The sequence below is a fragment of the Anser anser genome (genome assembly GCF_964211835.1).
Source record: "Anser anser genome assembly, chromosome: Z".
In the NCBI taxonomy this organism is placed as follows: Eukaryota; Metazoa; Chordata; class Aves; order Anseriformes; family Anatidae; genus Anser; species Anser anser.
Genome location: NC_139723.1, coordinates 20309375 through 20333964, shown reverse-complemented (window position 1 = coordinate 20333964; position 24590 = coordinate 20309375). Strand labels below are relative to the sequence as shown.

At 39.6% G+C, this 24590-nt stretch overlaps 1 protein-coding gene across 10 annotated transcripts in view; it reads right to left on the bottom strand.

Annotated features, from left to right (window-relative positions):
* PRR16 (proline rich 16) overlaps positions 1 to 24590 on the bottom strand; it is a 179624-nt gene that overhangs the window by 39996 nt on the left and 115038 nt on the right. For 9 of the 10 annotated variants that reach the window (XR_014576812.1, XR_014576813.1, XR_014576814.1 and 6 more), the window contains exon 2: positions 22232 to 23111. Coding sequence is in view for 1 of the 10 variants with exons in the window: in XM_083817875.1 (XP_083674001.1) it covers positions 22368 to 23111 (744 nt within the window). In the remaining 9 variants the exon portion in view is untranslated. Of the gene's footprint in view, positions 1 to 16714; positions 23112 to 24590 lie in introns of those variants that run through there. The other variant, XM_083817875.1, reaches the window with a different exon arrangement.

The following is a 24590-nucleotide window of genomic DNA, read 5'->3' as shown; positions in this document are numbered from 1 at the left end:
GGATGAGAAGAGCGCTGATAACATGCTGATGTTTTAATTGTTGCAGAGCAGTGTTTACACCAGGCCAAGGACTTTTCGGCTTCTTGCTCTGTCCTGCCAGCGAGCAGGCTGCGGGTGCAGCAGGAGCTGGGAGGGGACAGACCCAGGACAGCTGACCCAAACTGGCCAAAGGGGTATTCCATACCATCTGACGTCATGCTAAACAATATATAGGGGTGTCTGGCCGGGGTGGGGGGCCGGCTGCTCAGGGATAGGCTGGGCATCGGTCAGCGGGTGGTGAGCAATTGCATTGTGCATCACTTGTTTTCTTACACATTATTATTGTTAATACTATTATCATTATTATTATCACTATTATCACTATTATTATTATTATTGTTATTATTATATTCCTTATATTCCTTATATTATTATACTCCTGTCTTAATAAACTGTCTTTATCTCAACTCACCGGCTTCACTTTCCCGTTTCTCTCCCCCATCCCAGAGAGGGAGGGGGGAGGGTGAGCGAACGGCTGTGTGGTGTTTAGCTGCCAGCCGGGTTAAACCACAACACCTGTCCAAAGGAGGGCTTTTCAGCCCTGCAAAGTCATGGCTTGATTTTAGCAATGGTCATTTGGCCATTTGGTTTCTTTAGTCCACTCTGTTTCTGTGCTGTACATCAAGGTTTGGAGCTTTTGGGAGGGCTAGAAAACAACTTTCTGTTGTTTGGTGTGGCACTATGTTGCAAAGAGCATCCTCTCAAAAACTGTAACTCTTGGCAATGCCCTAGGTCCAGACAATGGACCCTTAAGAACCTGTGACAGGTATTAAAGAAACTCAAATCACAATTACCCAGTAAAGTGTTGTGTCTTTAAAAAAATCAAAAAATAACAGAAAAATTTGTACTTTCTTGTTACAACAATGTTGTGTACAGACATACACAAAATAAAGTGCTTACAAATGAGATTATTTTAAATTTTTCATGTCTGAAACAGTAGCAAGTTCTTCTATTCAAGCTGAAGTTTTGGCTTTTATAAATGAATTATTAAAGCAGTATTCTAAAATGTTGAGCCAAGAAAGAAGTCTCTTACTTTGAAACCTTGACCAATAAAATATTTTCCCTACTTATCTAATATTTTGCTTGTATTTAAGTATTTGCTTGCATATAAACACAGGCATGCCATAATAGCTGGGGAAAAGAAAACACATTTAAAATTTCACTATTATGCCAAAATGCCTGCTACTGTACATGTTGAGAAAAGCTTCTAATGTAAAATGAATGTAGCACCTGTACATTTCAGGCTGCCAAATCACTCTCTGACAGTAAGAAAAAATGATGAAAAGTGAGTAGGCAAAAATTCTTTTTTTTTTTTTTTTTTTTGATAACTCAAGTCTTTGGCACACTGTAAGCTCTTGGGTTCTTGGGTTTAGAAAGGTATGAATAAATAATGAGAAATGACTAAAAAGTTCTCCAAAGAGGACAAATAAACTTTTCATTGTTGTACATAACATGAAACAGATGGTTAGTGATAAACAAGTTACTGCAATAAATTGGATCCAATCCAAGCAACCAAGCAGTAAAATGAACCACTAAATCCCAGTTCCAGCCTTTGGTACATGAGCTGCTCTGTACAGCAAATGGCTGAGATCTTGCCTTTGTCAGTACCCTGTTGGGAAAAAGGACAGGAAAAATGTGCTTCTTCCCCCCCATCTCTTGGACTCTTCCTCACCATTCCTTCAGCTCTCACTGCTACTTACACTCTTTTTCTATGTGGTTGTGTGTTGACTCCAGGTGTTCACACTCTCATTTGCTACCAGCCTTTGAAGAAACAGTGAGGAAGACTATATTCATTATTAATTTCTCCACCCACATATTACATCTACGCTGTTTAACTACAGCAGCAATATAATATCATTTATAAACTTAGTTTCTACTGTAGCGTCTTCTCCAGCACTTAACTGCATTTGACTGCAACCCAGTATCACCAGTTTTGTTTTGTTCATACTTTGGAGATTTGTGTATCACCTGGTGATGATCAGTCAGACACATACTGAGAAATTTTAAAGCAAATTTGGTGTCAGATCCCTTCTTCAGAAAGGGAAGAAGCAGCTGCTTCAGAAAGGGAAGAAGCAGCTGTAGTTTTGAAGGTCCTTTGTTATTGCACCACAAATAAGAGTGTATAGGATATGAGGATACATTACATAATTTCATAATCAAACCAAAAGAAGGCTGAAAGTTTCTGAGAAAATCTTATTTCTTGTGCTTTATATTCTTTCATCTTAGTCTTTTAAATATTAAGTAACATTAAGTGAAAAATATAGCTATGTGAAATTAATACACGAATAAACAGCTTTCTTGATTTTGCTCATGTGATATATTTTGAAAACAGATCCAGAATAAACTGTTTGTCTGATAAGCAGAAAACCTCTATCAGTATTATGGATTGATTTTAGTTTCTTCCTAAATCCTAATGGAAGAATACAGGATTCACTCCCTAGCTCCCCCCACCCCCATGCCCCCCACCCCCCCCCCAAAAAAAAAAGAAGTGGCTTGACAACACTATTAAGCACAGAATCCACAGAATCTAGGCTCCTGGAGTGGTACATAATTTACATTTCAAGCATTACAAGTGCTTATGAGATTTCACTCATGTTTCTACTTCATTTTTCCTAATTACCATTCAAATTTTATTCCTTGGAACAGACTCAGAAACCCCTCTTACCTTAGATTCAATGGTATTTAAAGAATAAAATGTTATGTACACAAGCTTGTGAAGTGGGCCCATGCGAACCTACCAAGGTTCAAGTCCATGTGTAAGGTTCTGCAGCTGGGTTGGGGCAATCCTGGACATGAGCACAGACTGTGAGAAGAACTCATTGAGAGCAGACCTGCAGAGAAGGACTTCGGGGTTCTGGTGGACAAAAAGCTCAACATGAGCCAGCAGGGTGTGCTTGCAGCCCAGAAGGCCAACTGCATCCTGGACTGCATCAACAGAGGAGAGGCCAGCAGGTCAAGGGATGTGATTGTCCCCTCTCTGCTCTGACCTTGTGAGGCCCCCCATGAACCATGAAGTGCAGCTTCCAGGTCTTGTGCCCTCAGAACAAGAAGGATGTGGAGCTGTTAGAGTGGGTACTGAGGAGGGACACAAAGACAATCAGAGGCCTGGAGCACTTCTCATCTGAAGAAAGGCTGAGAGAGCAGGGGAAGTTCAGCCTGGTGAAGAGAAGGCTTGGAGATGCCTTAAAACAGCCTTTCAGCCTTCTTCACTCAGAGGTTGGTAAGGCACTGGAACAGGTTACCCAGAGAAGCTGTGGATGCCCCATCCCTGGAAGTCTTCAAGGCCAGGTTGGATGGGGCTTTGAGTAACCTGGTCTAGTAGGTGACATCCCTGCCCACACAGGGGGATTGGAACTAGGTGATCCTTAAGGTCCTTTCCAACTCAAGCTATTCTATGATTATGTAATCCAAGAACAGCAAAAGCTAGTCCAACATAGGTTCTACTGTGGTTACTCAGCCCATCTAAATGTGAGACTCTAGGAGAACTCAGGGTTCTCTAGGCCAAGTCTGTGTCCCAGGTATGCCCAATCTGGGTAAAGGCCAAGAGTGGAGCAGTACTGCTCCTCTGCCTCCCATTCCTGTTCACCAGTTACTACACAATGCAACTGTAGGATACATGGGTAACAGATGACTACCAAAGCACAAACCCACAGGTCAAATCAGATGAGGGATGAAATTACTTACAAGCATAGGCAGTGGAATCAGAACAGGTCAGACATTTTCTAGTCAGTAAGAGAAGAAGAAGAGTGGTACAATCTAATGGGCAATTCTCTATCAAACACAAACCAGTACAACAGTACAACACCTTCCAACACATAATATGTTCTAATTTTTATTTTGTGTTGCAGAATCTTCTGGCACTATTAAATAAATAAATAATTTCTGCTTTTTATTTCTGACATTTTAGGGCTTCTATACTAGCTCAAATTTTCTTTGAAAACATGCCATAAAAAACGCAGTTGCTGAAAGCTCATGAAGTATTCACTTGAACATGATTTAAGACTCACTGCATGTCTGAGAGAGAAATAATTAATCCCCTACATGTATGGTTAATGAATGATAGTGATACAAACCTGTTAAAAGAGGTACTAGTATATACAAATACTTTTTTAATAGTTTCCCCACCTCAGCTTCTTAGTTCAAATTGTTAGACCACCACTGAAGCTTGTTATGTTGCAATTATTCTTTCCAGAAATCAATGAGTCATTTGTAATTTCTTTACAACTTTATTTCTTGTTCCTGCAGCCATAAAAGAAGTGACTGAAAAATATGTCTTTGTACAACTGGAGCAAGTATCAGGATAAAGAAGAGGGAGAAAATGAACAACGCTTGTAAAATGCATTAACGCTACAACATTTATTTGTTGAGCCTTAAGTTTATATGAAGTTTTGCTTATCAAATTTATTGTGCTGTTTCAACTTTTTCCTTAACACTACTTCTGCCTCAGCAGTGCAATTCAAACTCTATCAGCTGTTTATGAGAAAACTACAGAGCAGGTCTTTCAAAATAGTGTATAAAAACACATATATGTCTCCCACATGAAGGAATGGGAAACAGTTTTAGTAGATTTACTCTCAAGCGTGAACATGATCAGAATTGACCTCAAATTGTCCTGGACTATAACTACCTACTAAAACAGAATCTGACACATTGTGTACCTTTGCAGTGAACACTGTCATACTTGGCTTGTATACCGCAGTGAAAAATTCGAATATAAATGATAATAAAGCAAAATGTAAATATATGTGCTTTAAGATGAAGCCGATGTTAACTATTGGCATTCAGATGAAGACTGCATTCTTATTTTTCTAATAGTATCTCATCCTGGCACTAAGATAATAATACTCTTCTCCTCACATTTTCGTGAAAATACATAAGTTATTCACCATATTCTCACAAAAGATTTTTCTAGTTAGAACGGTGTTTTGCAATATTGTAAGAAAATGGTCCTTTCAGCAAGACTGTTTTCCCAGTTTCTGAAAAACACAGTTTCAAATAGTACAGCTAGTCTCCAAGAAGTGTATAATTATTACATGTTTGCAAGTTAGACATACTCTTGAAATACTACTCTTGTATTTAAAAATCAGGTCACCACAAAAATAAAAATAAATAATCACTCTCTCAGGTATTCAGGATGATATTCAGTTTGTTTTAATTTCCCAGTAACATATTATGAATAAGGTTGCAAAAATTTCAAGTATGGAAATGAATGCATCGTCACAATTTGGCCTATGGGGACCTACACAAGTTTTCCTGCACAGACTGGTAACCAATGACTCCAATCAGTTATCACTGCAATGCAGGTAAGCACACAATGCATCCCATATCAGTTCTAGGAGGAGCCTCACAATTTCTATTTTGAACCATGATACTTTTTTTACTTTGACTTTTTGTCAAAAAGCGTGGGAGCACTGAATCTTTATTGGTTGAGTCTCCAGCGCAAATTGTTCAGTAATTATTGCTGATATTATCGCTTCCCTTCCTGGGAAGGGGCAATCCTGGTTATATGTACAGACAAGATGCTGAAGAGCAGCCCTGCAGAAAGGGATCTGAGGGGTGTTTAACTGACAGCAAGCTGAATGTGAGCCAGCAGCGGCAGCCAAGAAGGCCAACCATACCCTGGGGTGCATCAGGCATGGCATTGCCAGCCAGGTGAGGGAAGAGTTTGTCCCACTCTGCTCTGTGCTGGTGCAGCTCCACCTCGAGTGTGTGCAGTTTTGGGCACTGTGTGCAGTTTTGAGCACCACAGTATAAGACGGACATAAAACTATTAGAGAGTGTCCAAATGAAGGGCAACAAAGATGGTGAAGGGTCTAGAGGGGAAGATGTATGAGGAGCAGCTGAAGTCACTTGGTTTTTTTATCCTGGAGGAGACAGGGAAGACCTCATCACAGTCTACAACTTCCTCACAAAGGAGAGCAGAGTGGCAGGCGCTGAGCTCTGCTCTCAGGACAGTGACAGGATCTGAGGGAATGGCTTGAAGCTGTGATAGGGGAGGTTCAGGCTGGATTATCAGGAAAAGGCTTTTCACCAAGAGGGTGGTTGGGCACTAAAACAAGCTCCCCAGAGAAGAGGTCACAGCACCAAGCCTGCCAGAGTTCAAGAGCATTGGAGAATGCTCTCAGACACGTGATTTTTTTTTTTTTTTTGTGGTCCTTTAGGGATCCAGGAGTTGGAAGATCCTTGTGGGTCCCTTCCAAATCGGATATTCTATGATTCTATGATATGCTTAACTAAATTTCAGTCAAATAATTACTCTGTCGATAGCTATTCCCATTTTTGGGGAGGTTACTTTTTCACTAGTAATTCAATTGTCAGAATCTATAAGGGGATGACAAGGTGGCATGTACTGAAGTATTTTAAAAAGCCATAGCACACTACTTTATATATCATAAAGAAGGCAAATAAGTCCCAGATATTCTTATGGCTTTTTTTTTTTTTAATTTATTTTTCTGGTTGATTTTAGACAGAAAGAACACAAACTGAAAGTTAAAGAAAAATTAAAAGAGACAAAACCTTTTATTTATTCTTGGTAAGACAACAAAACAAAAATAAATTAAAAAAATCCACCAACAAGCCCTTAGCAGGAAAAAAATAAAAGCTTGACCACTACCTTATTAATGCAAAGAGGACTAGTGTGGTTTCTGCTGTTAAAAGTCCATTTGTAATTCACCATATCTGCAGGAATTATGTTTTAGAAAATAAATTTATATGAGAATTTCTTCCTTATATATTCACTACTTTATTGGCATTATGACAACCTGGTACAGAAATACGTTTTATATTTCTTAGAAGTTGCAAACTAGTTTTCATTAATTTTAATGAAGAAGTGCATTTTATTAGAAGGATTGCTCAAATCACACCATAACTCAAATTCATTTTTTGATTATATCTTCTCCTCAGCTACACTGATTAAGGCATACCATTTGCAATAAATCATGGTATGTATATATCAAAACATTTCTCCTGCATCTTTTCATGCTTTTCAGATACTAGCAAAGCCAAGACAGAAACCTACATCCAAGTGACTGATGCTTATTCTTTTTCATCATTGTATAGTAAAATCAAAAGAAGCACATAGCCTTAGATGTTCACTTTTAATAAAACAGTCATTAGGTCTCTTTTTGATTTAATATAAATATAAACCCAGTGTCCAAAAGAAAAGAAAAAGAGAATCTTTCTCCTGTTTCACTGACAATCTCATGCCTGTCCATAGATCACTTCCTACTTTGCATCAACAACAATTTTGAGGAAAAAAAATTTCAGACAGCTTTGATTTCCCATATGGTTCACTGCTTCATCACAAAAAAATGTCTGTGGTTGACTCATTGTAGGGGCTGGCACAAGAATGAGCAGCTAAAATGGGTTAGGATTGTTTTTCAGAAACAATGCTGGGTAAAATGCATACTAAATGACATCAGCACTGGGAATTGAGGAGCATTTGTCTATGGCCACATCCACAGGCTGATTCTGAGGCTGATTCCTAGACAGCCAAATAGCACTTTGGCTGCCAAAAGGATTTGTCACTACAGATGATCTCTGTTGCGGATTTCATACTGATACCAGAAAGATGTCTGATTCTGAAATAATCATTCTAAAAGGTGGAGAGGCACATCCAAGTATATCCATAAAAGTCATCCAACCCCTTCATTTCAAGTCACCACATAAGTAGAAGCAATTTATTAACACTCTGCACTGAGTTGTGTCTGTTCATGAAATCCAAAGTTTTAATTTTCCATTTCTTCTGGCATGCTTAACTGGTTTTCTCATCTCTTTTCTTTGTCAAGTACAAAATAGCACCTGCTGGAAACATCAGAAAATTATGTTTTTCGTCTGTCTTTTAATGAAAGGTGCAACCGCTCATCTAATGGCTAACAGGGAGTGTTAGGGTAAATTACTTTGCCCTCCTGCTTACCACCATAGGTCTTCAAAGTGATTTCCTCAGAATTAGTATGTCTGTTTTTAAGAGACGCCCAATTTTAATCTACAAACTTTGTCATGTGGATCACTGACTACGTCTAAGTAAGTTGCTTCATAGCTACATGCCTCACTGCATAGATTATTTCTAGTCTGATTGTATTAACTTGGACAAGAGCACCTTATGTTTTTACTATATTAATGGGCCCTCTGTTATTGGAAACCTTATTTCCACTGAGTTCATGAGTGAGCCTCTTTCTAATCCTTTAAACTCACACCTAGAAAATTTTAATATCCAGGATGGTTTTAAGAATATGAAATCACAAATTTATTTTTTTAATTATATTTTCTGAAGATCAGTAATAAAGACATTTTCCAGTAACAGCATCACTAGATCTTCATAGAACCATAGAATCATAGAATGGTTCAGATTGGAAGCGACTTTAAGGATCACCCAGTCCCAACTCCCCTGCCATGGGTAGGGACACCTTCCACTAGACCAGGTTGCTCAGGGCCTCTTCCAACCTGGTCTTGAACACCTCCAGGGATGGGACATCCACAACCTCTCTGAGCAACCTGTTACAGTGTCTCACCACCCTCTGAGTGAAGAATTTCCTCCTAACCTCTAATCTTGGCACTCTTAGACACCACTTTTGCTGTTCAACCTGCTCATCAAGGCTAGTAATGCTAGGAATCAATGCTTCAATGTACAGCCACTAAAGTGAGCACATCTAAGCCAAGTGGCCGAGATATGGTATTTTACCACATTAAAATTCTCTTAGAACAGCTCTGTGCTGAATACTTTCTCTGAAGGCCAGTAACAGGGAATATTTGCCATCTGTTTTTAGTATCTGGTGTAGTAACCACTCAGCATAATTTTTTCGTAGTACCACATATTTTTGCTTCAAAGCCCACAGAGTTTTTTAGCTCACAGATAAAACACTCCTATCCTTATTTTAACCTGTTGACTCTAGTATTGCAATGGTTGTGATCTATGAATAAGTGTCTCCTTGAAAGATGTGTTCTGGACTAGTAAACACGATAAAAAATTGGAGATGTTCACTTACTGGAAGAAGTAACTCTTTGCCTATCTAACAAGACAACAACACTACCGGCTAACATACTACCACTGTACAAATACATCGCTGTGGACATATCATGACTTGGGTAAAATTGCATCAACATATCTTTGGGTGATCTTCTACAAGTTCCTGAAGAGGAACCGTTTACATCTATCCTAGGAAATGAGCCAGGACAACATTTATATTATGCCCACAGAAGCTCAGTACTTCACATCTTTGCACCAAAGTGATCCTGCAATCTACCATTTTTCATGATTCTTAATCACAATTTAATCACCTCTCCCGTCATCACAAATGAAGTAGAAGTGCTGATGTAATCAAAATACTTTTACCAGTCCCGTATCAAGCCCCTGCTTTCCAAAGTGTGAGAACCACCCACCATTAAAGATGAGCAAGGGCCAAAATGGGGACAAGACCAAGAACAAGGCTTTGAAGCGCACCTGCAGCAAGACCAGGGTTGATAATGGACTCTGAAGCAGTTTTCTTCTATGAGAAGTTTGGTTGTGTCCATGCAGAGACATGAAAACAACATATGTAATCCAGCAGTGCCTGAGGTGCCGCTATTCCAGCCACCGCAGTTTGGGAAGAATGGGCAGTGGGTGGCATCCAGTGCACCCAGCAGTGGCAACCTGACACAGACACCCAGAAACACACTGTTCACTCAGGATAATTCAGCTGAAGTGTCAACAGACTCACACACCTGCCCCAGATCCAGGCTGCACTGAAAAGCTGCCTGGTAGATGTACACCAAAGACACATGATCACAGAATGACAGCCATACAAACAACATCCATCCCATCAAACACAGGGAAGTCAAAACCCACCACCCACTTCCAATGTCTCAGCCTAGTCTAGCTGCACAGGGTTGACCTCAGTAAGGTTTTCTTTATCCTCTATCTTGCAGTACAACATAAACCTCTGTATTTTTAACAGATTGCTGTCGTGAAGCTAAAATAGAATGTATATTTTAGCCAATTGGTAAAATGCTGTCATGTCTCTTTTACTGCTTCCCACTTTTGACATCTATTCAGCACCTTTCTTCTCCATAAAGAATAGAATGAAATTGCCTAAAAACCAGTGTTAAAAATAAACCCAGGACACAGGATGGGAGGTGCAGGGCAGTCCCTGTGGCCAAGGGGCAGCCTTTCTCTCTGGCAAGCCAAATGGCCTGGGGGAGCCAGCCTCAGAAAAGTGGCCCTCAGCCTCCCCCAACCCTCCTCCTTGTCCAGGTGAGGGCATCTTCCAGGCTGCTCCCAACACAGACGCCTTTGGCCATGCGTGGGCCACTCCATCACAGAGGCTTGCTGAGGTCACAGTGGCCACCACTGCCCCGCCTTTGCTGCGGGCCCTATAAAACAGGACCCCTGCAGCTGGCCCACCATTCACTGAGCATCTAGGCCCTCTGACTGCCAGCTTGTGTGGCAGGAAGAAAACTAGAAGCAGCCAGGTGAGTGGTGGGCTTCCTTGGTGTGCGAGGACAGCAACGCAGTCCGGTGAAGCACCAAGAAGGAATGCATCTGACCAGAAGGAGATGTGTCGTGGGCGGAGAGATGGCATCAGCGGCACAAGATATACCAGTGCCCCAGAGATCTCTGGCGCCCAGTCCACAGACACATACAGGCGATACCTTTGGCACCGCAACGATGAGGCGAACAGGATGACCCCTCAAACACACAGCGACAGGGGGCCTGGGTCTTACCACAGGAGCAACAGTGACACAGGGCGAAGGCAGGAGTGTCAGGCAGACAGCTGCAGGGAGCAGAGGCGCATATGCAGGGAGCATAGGCCAGAGCACAGTGTGGGACCCAGTAATGGCCGTAAACCAGATGGCACCATCAGACCCATGCATGAAAATCAAGCCAACAGTGGCATGGGACCGATGCGTGGAACTGGACGACCCCCTGGTTCAGCACCCTGGCCTGAAAACATTCCTGATAGAAGGCATCCCGTTTGGGCAGTCCCAGGCAAGGACTGGCTTAGCCTTCTGCCCAACACTGTGGAGCCCATGGAGCTGGATCCACCAGATGTGGAGGAACAGATGGAAGTGGATCCACCTCTGCCAGAACAGACCTGGGACTACTGCAGCATGTCTTTGTGCTCTGCCATCCGAGAGCACCAACAGCGTCGCAGGAGTACCCGGCAAGCCCCCTACTTGTTGCTCAGGCTCCATCATAAGCATTAGCTTGGAGCCACCAAACATGACGGACACCCTGCAGGCTTGACTGCAAGATGTCCCAGCAATAAAAAGCTCTGTTGCCGTTTCTCAGGGATTGTGTGTTTTTTTTTTGTTTGTTTTTTTTTTTGGGGGGGGGGGGGGGGAGGGAGGAGGGGATAATGGGCTAAAGTTGCACCAGGGGAGGTTTAGGTTGGATATTAGGAAAAACTTCTTTTCCAAAAGGGTTGTTAGGCATTGGAATGGGCTGCCCAGGGAAGTGGTTCAGGCACCATCCCTGGAGGTCTTTAAAAGACGTTTAGATGTTGAGCTTAGTGATATGGTTTAGTGGAGGACTTGTTAGTATCAGATCAGAGGTTGGACTAGGTAATCTTGGAGGTCTCTTCCAACCTAGGTGATTCTGTGATTCTGTGATTCTTTAAACTGTTTGTCCACCAAAACACTTGATTGTGCCCCAAAACTGATGAAAACTGAGCTTTAAAAATACTGCACACAGCTAAATGTGAGAACTTTCTATTTTACCTCTTTAGATATCCATTTATTCCTTTAGATCTCTAAATTAAAAATGTATTATATTGGAGGACAATATAGTCCTTATAGTTTTAATACTTTCTTTTTCCTAAGTCAGCTAGTATAAAATTAACTTCAGGGATTTCCTGAATCTACACTAGTAAATTAGCTAGAGGCAGAGACTGTCATTATCCTTTTCTATCGGGAGTATTACACACTTAGAGTGTAAAACTTAGACAACTGGAGACTTTTTAAAATGAAATAAATTCAGCACTTTTTTCTTTGCATTTTAAAATAACAGAGCTATGTCATTTTAAACACCTGATTCCTCGTTTCCCTTCAATGAAATTTCTAAGCATATTTAAATCCTATCAATGAATATATTTTAAGAGATATTTGACAATCATGTATTTGGATATTTGGAGTACACAAAGCTTTCTTTCCCAAATTTTGCTGCTAGACATTAGTGACACATCAAATATGTTGCTCTTTGGAAAAGGGTGAAAAAACAACGAAGGGTTGATTTCCAGTACAAAATAAAATTACAATTCCAAGTTCGTATACCACATCCTGTTAACATACATCGGGGAAATAAGGACTGATGTGAGAACAGCAAACAATCCTGTGCTTCACTAAACGAACACACAAGGCAGTTTTTAGATTTGCAGCGAGTCTCTCTGTAAAATTTTCTTGCCCACGACATATGCTGCCTAAAAAACTGTACTGGACAAGAGCTAGGAGTATTTGTATTGGTATGGAATTATAACATTTTAAATGTTTTGTTTCACTATAGAACAATGAAGAATTATTACAAAATTCATGGAAACAAAAAATAACTTTAAAATTGTCTCAGAAAAGAAGTGTTTTTTTTTTTTTCTTTCAATCTTTTCAAAAATTTACTACTATTAGCAATAACAACAGACTTCCTGAGCTAGCAATACTTTGGTGTGAATTTTAGAGCCCCTGGGAACCTCAGATCTTTAGTTTTCAGGCTAAAATCAGACTCCAGAAAGCCATGCCTATTCTAGACAAGGAACTACATAGGTTTCTGATGGAAAGCTTTTTATGTTTGAGTAAGAGGTCATAAAAGATGCCCTTTCTCTCCCCCTCCTCCAGCATTCAAGTGTGAGGGACAGTGTCAGATCCTTTATTCTGAATATTTAGGATGAAAAGCACTGACCATAAAGATGTGAATATTTTCATGTGACAGATGCATCAAGCAGAACTTCAATCTGTGAAATACAACCCTTCAATTTGTGATAACCAGAAAGACCTAGTTTCAATCATCTGCTTAGAATTAAATTCAGTGATAGCTCTTAGAGTGAAATTGGCAGTCTATTACCAGTCAATGCATGCTAAGAGACAGAAGGTAAATTGTTTGCTCCCTTTGTTCAGTTTATGCCACTGACTGTTGACGATAGGTATGTTTCCAGCTAGAAGTGAACAGAGAGTATCTGAATATCCTTTGTAAACATTCTCACAGACATACCTAATAAACTTAATAATATTGATGAACATTAAATAAAGCTAAACAGAGGTGAACTTTATGCCATTCTCTCACTTATATATATTTATGGAGAAAGAAAGGGGAAAGCAGGAAAGAAAAAAATATGAAGGGTACAAAAAGCTAAACTTTCAGACTGACCTAAACACTTTATAATTCTGATAGAAATAAACCCTGAGTTGAGCAAATTACAGGGTTTGTGTCTTCTGTAGTGCACTCGGGCACTGCTCTCATATTATACTGACCAACTGACATGTCTGGCAAGGGATACTAAGACATAATCTCCCTTATAAATCTGATTTAGCTTCAGGTCCAGAAATGCTGCAAGGCTAGGAAAACAGTCAGTCCAGTAAGAAGTTTGTCGTTGCCTTCCAGTGCTCCTCATGGGCATTGCAGCTTTGCATCATACCTAGTTTCATGTTGTACCTTAAGGGCATGTCCCAGAGATATGAAACTCTTACTATCACATTACTATCTTCTTTTCCATTTATCCTCTTCCTCTCCCACTGGGCAGCATTTAAAGCACTTACCCACATTTTTCTTTTATTTACTATGTATAATTAAATCTCCTGTTTTCTATGCATTCATTACTGGGCTCCACATTCAATCCACAGTTAATAATAACTACAAATAATTGTGAAAGTTCTATTGTAGGCCACTTTGCTTTTTGGGTTATTTCTCTATCTTCAGTTCTAGCACAGAAACAGGCTTTTAATGAGGGTATCACCATTATTGCTCAGCTATATCCTAAATAGCAAAAGTGACTTTAAATCCTTTCTTTAGTCATTGAGGTAAAAAGTGATAAGCATCTCAAACACTTTCTAGGTAATGCAGTACAAGTTAAGGTATCAGCAGATTTATTTATGAACAACTCTTAAAAACAACGAACTCCAAAACTTCTGGAATAAAATGAACCAGTTTTCAAGTAGAAGTCAACTTTAATGTTTCCAGCCTGCACTGGACAGTTTGGCTCTTTTATTTCCAATTCTGCCTGCACTACACACAGAGCTCCCTATGCTCTAGAGACATTCCACAACATGTGCATGTCTCCACTTTAAATAAATAAATAGATAGGTAGATAGATAGATAGATAGATAGATAGATAAAGGTTCACAATGGCTTATAATCAAAATTCAAAAAAAATAAAGAATGTAAAGGAAAATAATTTTATCTGATTTTTTTTTTGGTACTGATTCAGCTGGACTAGTTTAACAACATGGTATGAGGAAGCTAGTCCCCACAGATATGGATAAACTGAGAAGATGTTTCCAGTTCATTTCCTTCATGCATTACATCAGTGTGGACTGATGTATTGCAAATGTCAAAGAAGTGCATTTTGTGTTGTAATAATTTCTACGTAGTAGCATAAGTGCCTTTCCTCATATATGTGTTTTTATACAATATTTTGAAAGACCTGTTCTGTAGTTTTCAAGAGTAAATACCTGAAATTGTGAAGATCAGTGAGGTTTTTCTTTTACTTTACATTACCTTCAACTAATCATTATTTCCTGATATTTGATTTACATATATTTGAAAATCTAATGTTTATCAATGTAGATGTCACTTGGACTGTTTTTTTTTTTTATGAAATAGGATGAAACTAGAATGTACATACAATGTACAAGTGTACAAAAAGATTTTTTATGTAGTAAGAGAAGATTCTGCAACCTTTTTTTTTTTTTTTTTGTCCAAAATTTGTGCAAAGAAAACTAGGTTTGCTTCAGAAGAGAACATACATTTTTGTTGGTTTTAGTTCTTCTCAATGACTGCTGAACACAATGTTTTGGCTTACATGTGTCAGAGGCCCAAAATTAACTTTACAAATTTGAATTACGTAATCATGTTGTAACTTGGTGGTCTTCTATGATGGGCTTATAGCACTGGTAGACAGGGGAAGAACAACCAATATCATCTACCTGGTCTTGTGCATTTGACACTATCCCACATGATATCCTTGTCTTTAAATTAGAGAGACAAGGATTTGAAGAGGGGACCACTCAGCAGGTAAGGAGTTGGCTGGATGGTTGCACTCAAAGAGTTGTGGTCAATGTCCAGGTGCAGATCAGTAACAAGTGGTGTTCCTCATGGGTCAGTATTGGGGTCAGAGCTATTTAACTTCCTTGTCAGTGACATGGACAGTGGAACTGAGAGCACCCTTAGCAAGTTTGCCAATGACACCAAGTTGTGTGGTACGGTCGATGCACTGGAGGGAAGGGATGCCATTCAGAGGGGCCTGGACAGGCTGGAAAGGTGGGCCTGTGCAAATCTCATGAGGTTCAACAAGGCCGAGTGCAAGGTCCTACACCTGGAATGGGGCAATCCCAAGCACAAATACAGGCTGGGTGGAGAACGGATTGAGAGCAGCTCTGAGGAGGGTTGTTGGTTGATGAGAAGCTCAACATGAGCCATCAATGTGCGCTTGCAGCCCAGAAAGCCAACTGTATGCTGGGCTGCATCAAAAGAAACATGGCCAGAAGGTTGATGGAAGGGATTCTCTGCCTCTACTCTTTTCTTGTGAGACCCCAGCTGGAGAACTGCATTCAGCTCTGGGGACCCCAGCACAAGAAGGATGTGCACCTATTAGAACGAGCCCAGAGGAGGGCCACAAAGATGATCCAAGGGATGAAGCACCCCTCCTATGAGGACAGGCTGAGGGAGTTAGGGTTGTTCAGCCTGGAAAAGAAGCTTCAGTGGGGCCTCGTACCAGCCTTCCAGTACCTACAGGGGTCCAACAGGAAAGCTGGAGAGGGACTCTGTGTCAAGGAGTCCAGTGATAGGAGAAAAAGTAATGGCTTTAAACTAAAAGAGGGTAGATTTAGTGTTAGGAAGAAATTCTTCACTCAGAGGGTTGTGAGGCACTGGAATAGGTTGCCCAGAGAAGCTGTGGATGCCTCATCCCTGGAAGTGTTCAATGCCAGGCTGGATGGGGGTTTGGGCAAACTGGTGTAGTGGGAAGTGTCCCTGCTCATGGCAGAGGAGTTGGAACTAGATGGTCTTTATGGTCTCTTCCAATCCAAAATATTCTACGATTTTGTGATCTTAAATTGTGAAACCAAGGGAAAACAATCATCCACTAAAATTACAGCATATGATAGTTAGTCCTTGGTGACAGAAGACAATGTAATTTGGCACTCCTGTACATAATCATACACTGTATCTACAAAAATAAAATAGAACTAAAAATAAAATTTTTATATTAATAGAGATTTATAAATATATTATCATCACAATGACATTTATAAAGAAGATACTACCATCAAAAGGAGACTAACATGCGTTAATAACTTATACTTGGCAACACTGAACTGGAAAGGAAATAAACACTTCTATGAAAAGTTCTGTCACTGACTGACTTTATTCAAGATTGAGTTTCAAGCAATAGCAATAACCCCACTTAAAAACAAACTTTGGGATTGGTGTAGTCAGCATCATGTAGACACTGTTAAAGAATATCCTTAAACATATTTGCTCAAAGTTCTTTTTTCACAGTTTTTCTTTTTTTCCTTCATATGTAAATGACATTTTTCCTTTTACTGCTTGCAAGACTGCAAAAGAGGTCAGTCAAAAAATCAGGCAAACAGCATCAAGGGACAGATCTGAGATAAGAAAACTCTTATAAAAATATAATTTCATATTATGAACATAATTTACAGCCAACTGTGAAATAGATTGTGCTCTGTTCCTTCAAGAGTCTTAGCATATAAATATTAGAGGATAAAAGAAAAAAATCTCTCCCTCTATAGAGGAGAAGAGACAGTAATTTCTGGAGCCCCCATACTGCAAGCTCCTCTTGTTATTTTCCCCAAGTGAAGCAGCAAAATGGGCCTGATCTTACTCATTGTTCATACCACTGCTGTTGACAGACTGTTCGGTGCAGTTTATGTTGTATTTTTTAGCGGGCCAGACCTGACTTATTTCCACATCTTGCTACCTACCTAAATAAATAAATAAATAATAATAATAAAATCACACCACAAAAGATGCATAGTTATGCAAAAGAAAAACAGCCCTGCAAAAAATGAAAGGTTCTAGTTCTACTTGACCATGCCTGCATATGAGACTCTTGGCTTATAACCTGACAGGAAACTGGTTATCTCAGCAGTAAGAAAACTGACTCAAAATTTCCAAAGATTCAGCATCATAAAACACTTAGCAAGCTAGACACAGCCACGGCCCCACCTGCTTATGCTGTTGGAATAATGCATCTCAGCTGACAGGTACGGTGCGCACTGCTACTTCTTAACCAAACCTCCCATGCCACATAGCACCGGGACTTTGCCTTTCATGAACAAATGTGAAAACACAGAGATCAGCAGCAGATTTGCAGAGGTTGACATGAGCACGGGCCACCCTCCTGCAGCAAGACACACAGTCAAGCCCATTTATCCCAGCTGCTCCTGTGTCAACTAATAAGAGAGCTCTTCAATGTCCAGTGATGCCAGACATCAAACAATGCCAGATGTCAAATTGTTGATGATCAGAAATGTCAGTAACTTGCACATGTTCCCCAGAGGTATCCCAAGATGGACTACCACAATTTGTCAAAATTATGTATGGGGGAAAGACTTGCTTTCCACTTTTGGGCTCCTTTTCACCACTAAACAACCCAGTGAGATAAAAACCCTGCTATTTTTTTTCCCATTAAAAGAACAAACAAGCAAACAGAAACCAAACAAAATAAACCATTACCACACAACTGTTCCCCAGCAAAGACCAGGCTGAACTGCGGCTTGCATGCAGTGCGCTGCTGCAAGCTGAGCCAGCAGCACCAGCGCTGCCACTGCCACTGCAGCTGTGAGCAGCACGGTCTGTGCCAACACATTTGGAATCGCTAGGACGATTTTACTGTGTGCTATATGCCACACACTGCCCTACAATGTACTACACAGGAGGCACCAAGTATTTTTCAGAGCCAAGTGTTCTAAACACTGTGTGTACCATGGCTGACCATGGCACTTCTTCCACTGCATGCCTTTGTGCCTGTCTCACTTTTCCAATCTTACATCATTCTAAACCGGATGGTTTTATTACTAGTTTGAATCATAACTGTAAAATTCGTCAATGTTTAGCAGTGGATAAGTATTTTTCATATATATGTACACCTACCCCTTGAAAAAACATGGATCACAGCATATACACAAGAATGAGAAATGCTGCCTCTGTAAATATATGCCCAATACTCAAGGACTACTTTAAGAATACATCAGCAGAGAGAGGTAGCAATCATAGCATGACTTTATCTCCACATGTAAAATCACCGTTCGTAGTTTCACTGAAAGGAAAGCCATAACTAGAACATGGAAATATGAAGATATGGGCAGGTCCAGAGGGTTTACACAGCTCCCTCTGGTAATTAATGAATTCACACTGTACTCTGTTCGCTTCAAAACTAATAATCAAGTTATCTTTAAGAAGTTAACAAAAGCTGTATTCTACTCTACCTACTGCATGTAACATTTAAATAAAATATTGATCTCATCATAAAAAAGGAGGCTGAAGACTTGGAATCTTCTGCTTCTGTGAGCAAAGAAAGCTGTGATGAAAGGAGTAACAACTCAAGAAGACAAGAGAGAAGGAAGAACAGTGATTTTTATCAAGTGATAAAAAGATCAGCAATCTTTTTGAAGAGTCTTACCATAGATCCTTAAGATGGATTGTTACTCGATTTTGCAGTCCTTGTGTTCCTTTCTTACTAAGAACTCATATGCTAGCTGCTTTTTAATCAATGCCATTATTACAAAAGAAGCCATTTACACTATTTATTTCCATCCTTCTAAGCTTGCCACATTCATTAAACTGATAGAAAATACTTTCTCCTTCTGAGAAAGTCCTCTGAGATGTCCAGAAAAGCCTCTGAGATGTCCAGATCCGGACAATTCAAACTTTAAAATAATATTGGGGAATCAAAGCTGAGCAGCACTCTGAAATTATGGTAAATATTGCATTAAAGCTCTGAATACTGTTACTGGCCTTCAGTATATAATACATAAAGTTCAGTACAGAAATACAGTGTATTAACATCTGTGCAGAACATTAAATATAATCTCAGTGATATTATATTTAAGTTTCAAGGGCAGACAACTGCTGTCTGGTTCTGGTTAGATTATTGTGTTTTGCTCAGGAGTGAAACATCCTATGTTAGGTGTTCAGAAATGCTTCATAGAGATTACATTCCTAATTTAAATGTAAAAATCACTGTTGGTTGAATGTAGTATTGCATTCTTTCTTATGCCATTTTAATTAATTTTCTAGACAGCACTGCAAAGCTCGAAGTTATTTGTTTCAAATGCCTTTCAAGTTTACCTGTTTTAAACTGGATTTTATTCTGCCATGATAATATTGTGAAACTATTCTACCGATAAAAATACCTCCCAGTATGACACAGGCCACAGAGGTTCTCATTAAAACAGAAGAATTGGTTCATCTCTGGTAGCATGATGAACAGAAAACCTGGTACACTTTGGTTCATTAAAGGTAGCCTGGATTAGCAAACTACCTGAAAAAAGAGCTGTAAAAAGCTTCACACTTCAAAGTTTTGTTTGTTGTTTAGATTGTTTGTTTTGTTGTTTTGTTCTGTTTCTGGCCAAAAGCAGCATTACATTTGAAAAGGTGCACACTTTGCACAGTACTTTTCCCCCCATCAAAATGCATAATGGGTCCACAGCTTGGGAAATGGTACTAAAGTGGCATGGTGAAATAGACAAGAAAACACTCTGAAAGAGGAGAGAAAGTGAGAGATGGAACATGTAGGAGAACAATACTGAACATGGAATACCTAGGTTTAACTAGCACAATACAAAAGCCAATGCTGAAAGTTAGCTACCACTTTAACTTTCCAGAGCTGAGAACTGTAAACAAAACATTGCAATGAAACTGTAACTTGGATGCATATCAAAGCATATCAAAGAGTACAGTGTCTTAATTTGGAGATACTAATACATTCATGAGTTTCTGACAAGCCCAGGACAGAACCCAGAGGAGAAATTCTGTGCACTGCTATCACAGATTAGTTTATATTGGAAAGCACTGAGCCAAGTGAGGTAAAATATGTGCAGCATACTCTCTTGCTTACAATTATTCAGTGCTATTTTCCTAAATTTAAGATGACATAGAAATATTTTATATTCAATATGGAATGTTTGACTTGCATTATCCAATAATGTCTTGTACACAATAGCTCTTTTAAGAAGGAAAAAAATATTAAACCATTTAGAAGGGTTGCTATATGTTCCCCACTGCAGTGATAAAATCATCATGCTGGTCAGTTTTCTCTTTACGAGAAAAACTGTAGCTATGCAATGTAGATACATCCCCAGACTGTTTCAATGACTTTAGAAGTGATTTTCCATGTAAAAGGCAGGGCATGAGCTTAATCCATGCAACAGAAACTTAATTCAGGCAGCAGAGATCTCGTGCATACATAGAACAAGTTACTGCCTTCTCCTGCAGGTGCTAGGACTCCACTTGGCAATAACTCCCATAAGATTAAATGTAGTCGAACAATGCAAAACGTGAGGTGCATCATGAAAAGCACGTGGGGTGCACTTAGGGAAAGCATGAGTATGCATTTAAGATGAATTCCTTGCTTGCAAGTAGTAAGACTTGAAGCTTTACACCGTAAATGAGTATTTGCACAATATGCAAACCTTGCTCATTGTAGAAGTTTTCAAAGGTAATTATCTGTTAAAATTTTTGTTATGATTATTATTATTTTGGCTTAAATACTCTAAATGTACTACAGCGTGTATATAGGGAAACTGCATGTACAGCTTGATGATTTTTTTTTCCAGTTAAATTCCTATTACTACACGTAAACAGAAATTTAGGTTTAAAAAATCTGTTTTCTCTCATAAGACCCTAGGGAAGCCAACCTAGATCAAACCCTAGAGTGTGTTTTACGTTTCAACTGAAAAAAAAATAATAAAAAAATATACTGTTTTTATACAGCATCTGCTGTTGGGCCATTTGAGAGCCTAATTAAGCACAACTTTGTAAATAACAGACTCATCAACAGATTTTCGTCACTGATTGGATGGGTTTTAACTTTAGGTACCAACAATTCTCTCTGTGAGAATAAAAGAACGTTCTTTCAAAAAATAATTAAAAACACTGAGGACTTTTTTTCATCTACTAAGCATATTAATTGGGTTTACCATCAAAATGTGATAATATGAACAATATCTTGTTTTGCATGTTAATGCTTCATAATTGCACAGAGCTTTTCAACTTCAAAGCACTTTACAAGAATTAAGTGGATGTCCCTGAAGGCCTTAGGCAAAACTTTCTTTGCCTTCAAAAACAGATTTGCACCAGACAAAAGCTTTGTAAAAAATGCAGGAGTGTGCTGTGTTGCTTTAATCTACAGTGGACATAAGTGAGATAAAATATTACCACCACTCTGCATATGGAAGCAGTGGAAATAGAGGGGAACTGAATCAGACAGTCCCTGCTCCCGTGAAAGCTCTGTCCTTCTACTTCGTTGCAGCACATTGAGCAAGTGAGAAACAAAATGTGAGATAACTTGGATTTCCAAAGAAATGTCAACATACCTTTCAATAACTTCTTCACTCCCCTACCAAAGATCAAGCTGCCTGTAAGTCTGATGATTGCCTACTATTGTACAACTCCACACACAATGCCTTTGCTCAAGCAATCAGGCAGAGAAAAATGCTTTTGCTAGATTTCAGTCAAAAGTCATTATCCGGCACTCCACTTTGCTTCATCAAATAACATTTTAAAACATACTAGCTAGAAGCAGAAAGTTTCCCCAAACCCAGCAGCACTAGTTATTCCACTAAGTCCAGTGAAAATCTATCACAAATCACAACTCCATATTTTCAAACTGAACTTTCTTTTCTGTCTTTTAAACCATGCTACAGATATGAAACTGCAATAGAAATGTACAACCCATGAGCTGAATTCTGTGCATTTTTCAGTACCCTTTGCCATAATGACATTTTACAGTGACTACAGGTAAAATCAACAAGCACTCCTCTCAGTACTTACCATGTGATTTTTATGCCACTTCACTGGACACAGGGAGTAATACATTGGGTCTTTTTATTGCTCAAGTAGAAAGTGCTCATTACCTATTTATGTTTATATATAGGAAAAAACAAAGAGTTTTTTCAAGTGGCATACATCACACTGTTGTAGTGGTTGATTTTCTCAAGATGGTCTTCTGGGGTTTTGGCGCAGTTTGTGGAGGCACAGTCGCGGGTCTTGGAGGAGGAAAGCTATTACTGGAACTTATCCCCAAACCTCCATTTTCTAGGGGAAATGGAGGCAGTGGAGGCGGTGGAGGCAGCAGAGGAGGGCACTGATGCGGCAGCTTTCCCACAAGACGGGCAGGCTCACTGTGCAAATGCACCTCCCTGTTTTTAATGTTATACCGAACATCACAGTCTGGGCAATAACCGTGGTACTGCACTTTTTCATTAAATCGTACCCGTTCCCTTGCTCCTGGCTGAGGACACCGCTCTTTCTCGGGTCTATGCATTAGAGGCTGCATTGCAACTTTGTCCAAATTACTGTTCGGCATACAGCACATATCTCCATTTGGGATGCGGTTGGGCCCATTTCTCAGCAGGGTACCATTAGTCTTGACAGGGTTGGCGGAAGGAGGCAGCCTCGGAGGCTCGTCACACTTGACAGGCGTCAGTCGTGGTGGAGGCGGGGGAGGATTTGGCTTCCGCAGCACGGTGAGGATAGCGGAGGGGTGCGCAGGGGGCTTGATGAGGGGAGCACTGCCCCGCACCTTGACCTTCTCCAAGCTGGAAGCTGTTGTGCTGCTGGAGCTGCTGTTAAGCGTGTCTGTTTTGGAACTGTCCGTCATCTCATCCTCCAGCTGCAGGTCAGATGTCAGCGTGTCGATCTGGTCAACCACCTGCACAATGGCCAGAGAGAAAACAGTGAGAAAAGCTTGTCCCTGCAAAGGCACAGAACAGGAGCACACTCTGCAAACAGTTTTTCCTTCCCAGATCTGAAGTACACGATCTTTTTAACCACTTTTATTATTATTATTTTGCCAACTTAACAATGGGATGGGTAGTTTGCTAGCTCAACAACTGAATACAGAAGAAATAAAATTTGAAACACTCTGGAATGAAATTCCATTTCTTTCCCTCTAGGGTTTACTTGGCAATATCATTGTACGTGAACAGTAATCCTTCAGTAATATGTTTTGCCGTCCAGTGCAGGAGGAGACTGAATTATTTAACTACAGCTTATACATGACAGTTTCTGAATCTAAATCTGCTGCAGAGTATTTTTCAGCTCTGACCTTTCACACAATCTAGATTTGCATACACATCACTGTATCAGTGGTATTACACACCTACAATCTTAAGTTTGATACACCCTTCGCTCTCTATTTTTTAACATAATTAAGGTAATGAGGAGCAACTACCCTCCTGTTTCAGACTACCTTATCTGCTGTTACGAATTTTCCTTAAGATCTGTTATCCTCTGAAGTAATCCTGAAATAGCACTTGCTGCAGAGAAAACGAAAAATAGCTTGATTTTTGAAGTTACAACCATTCATTCACTCATGTATGTTACTCAATGATCTCCTCTACCACCTGTAATTCTGTTTTGTTCGTTTTCACAAAGCCTCATCTCTTCTAGTCTCCCAGATTCCTTTTTTTATTCATTTTTATATAGGACATGCAACTGATAGTGTCTACTAGGTGATCAAAACTTGTCATATAAGATATAATATATAAAATAATAAAATATAAGAGTCAAAAGGCCTTCCTAAAAACTGCCTTTCACTCTATATGTAGTTGAATGACTAGTTTTAAACTACAGATAACCACAACACAGGAAGTAAGTATTGTCTCACAGGATATACATAAAATAATCACAGGAGCTGAAGTGTTACTAGTTAACTTCATTTCACTAACAAAAAGCTCACACCATTGTTTGGGGGCCCCATGCTGCGTGTGTGATATTCTGGAAGGAGAGCGTGAGACTGGGTGCCTCCAGATTTGCCACAATACTCCTTACCCCTTTCAGTTTTTCATTTTTACTTTCCACCTTCATTAATTTGGTCATAATACTATTGATTTCAAAGTAAGCCATTTTTTTTGAGGAGTACAGCCACATGTTAATCACAAAAAAAAAAAAAAAAAAGGAAAGAAAGAAAGAACCAAAAACCATTTCCAAAGGCAGCAATTCTATTTGGTCAACTTACTCCTGTGCACACAGTTAAAAGTAAACAAAAACTCAATAGAATGAAAGAGCTCCCTAGATTCCACTCTTTATACTGTAACTGCAAGTTGTGTATTTGTAAATCCATAAAAATTCACATGCAATAATTTTTACTTTATAGAGATCAGTGCTCTCTTTCTTCTTATAAAAAGCA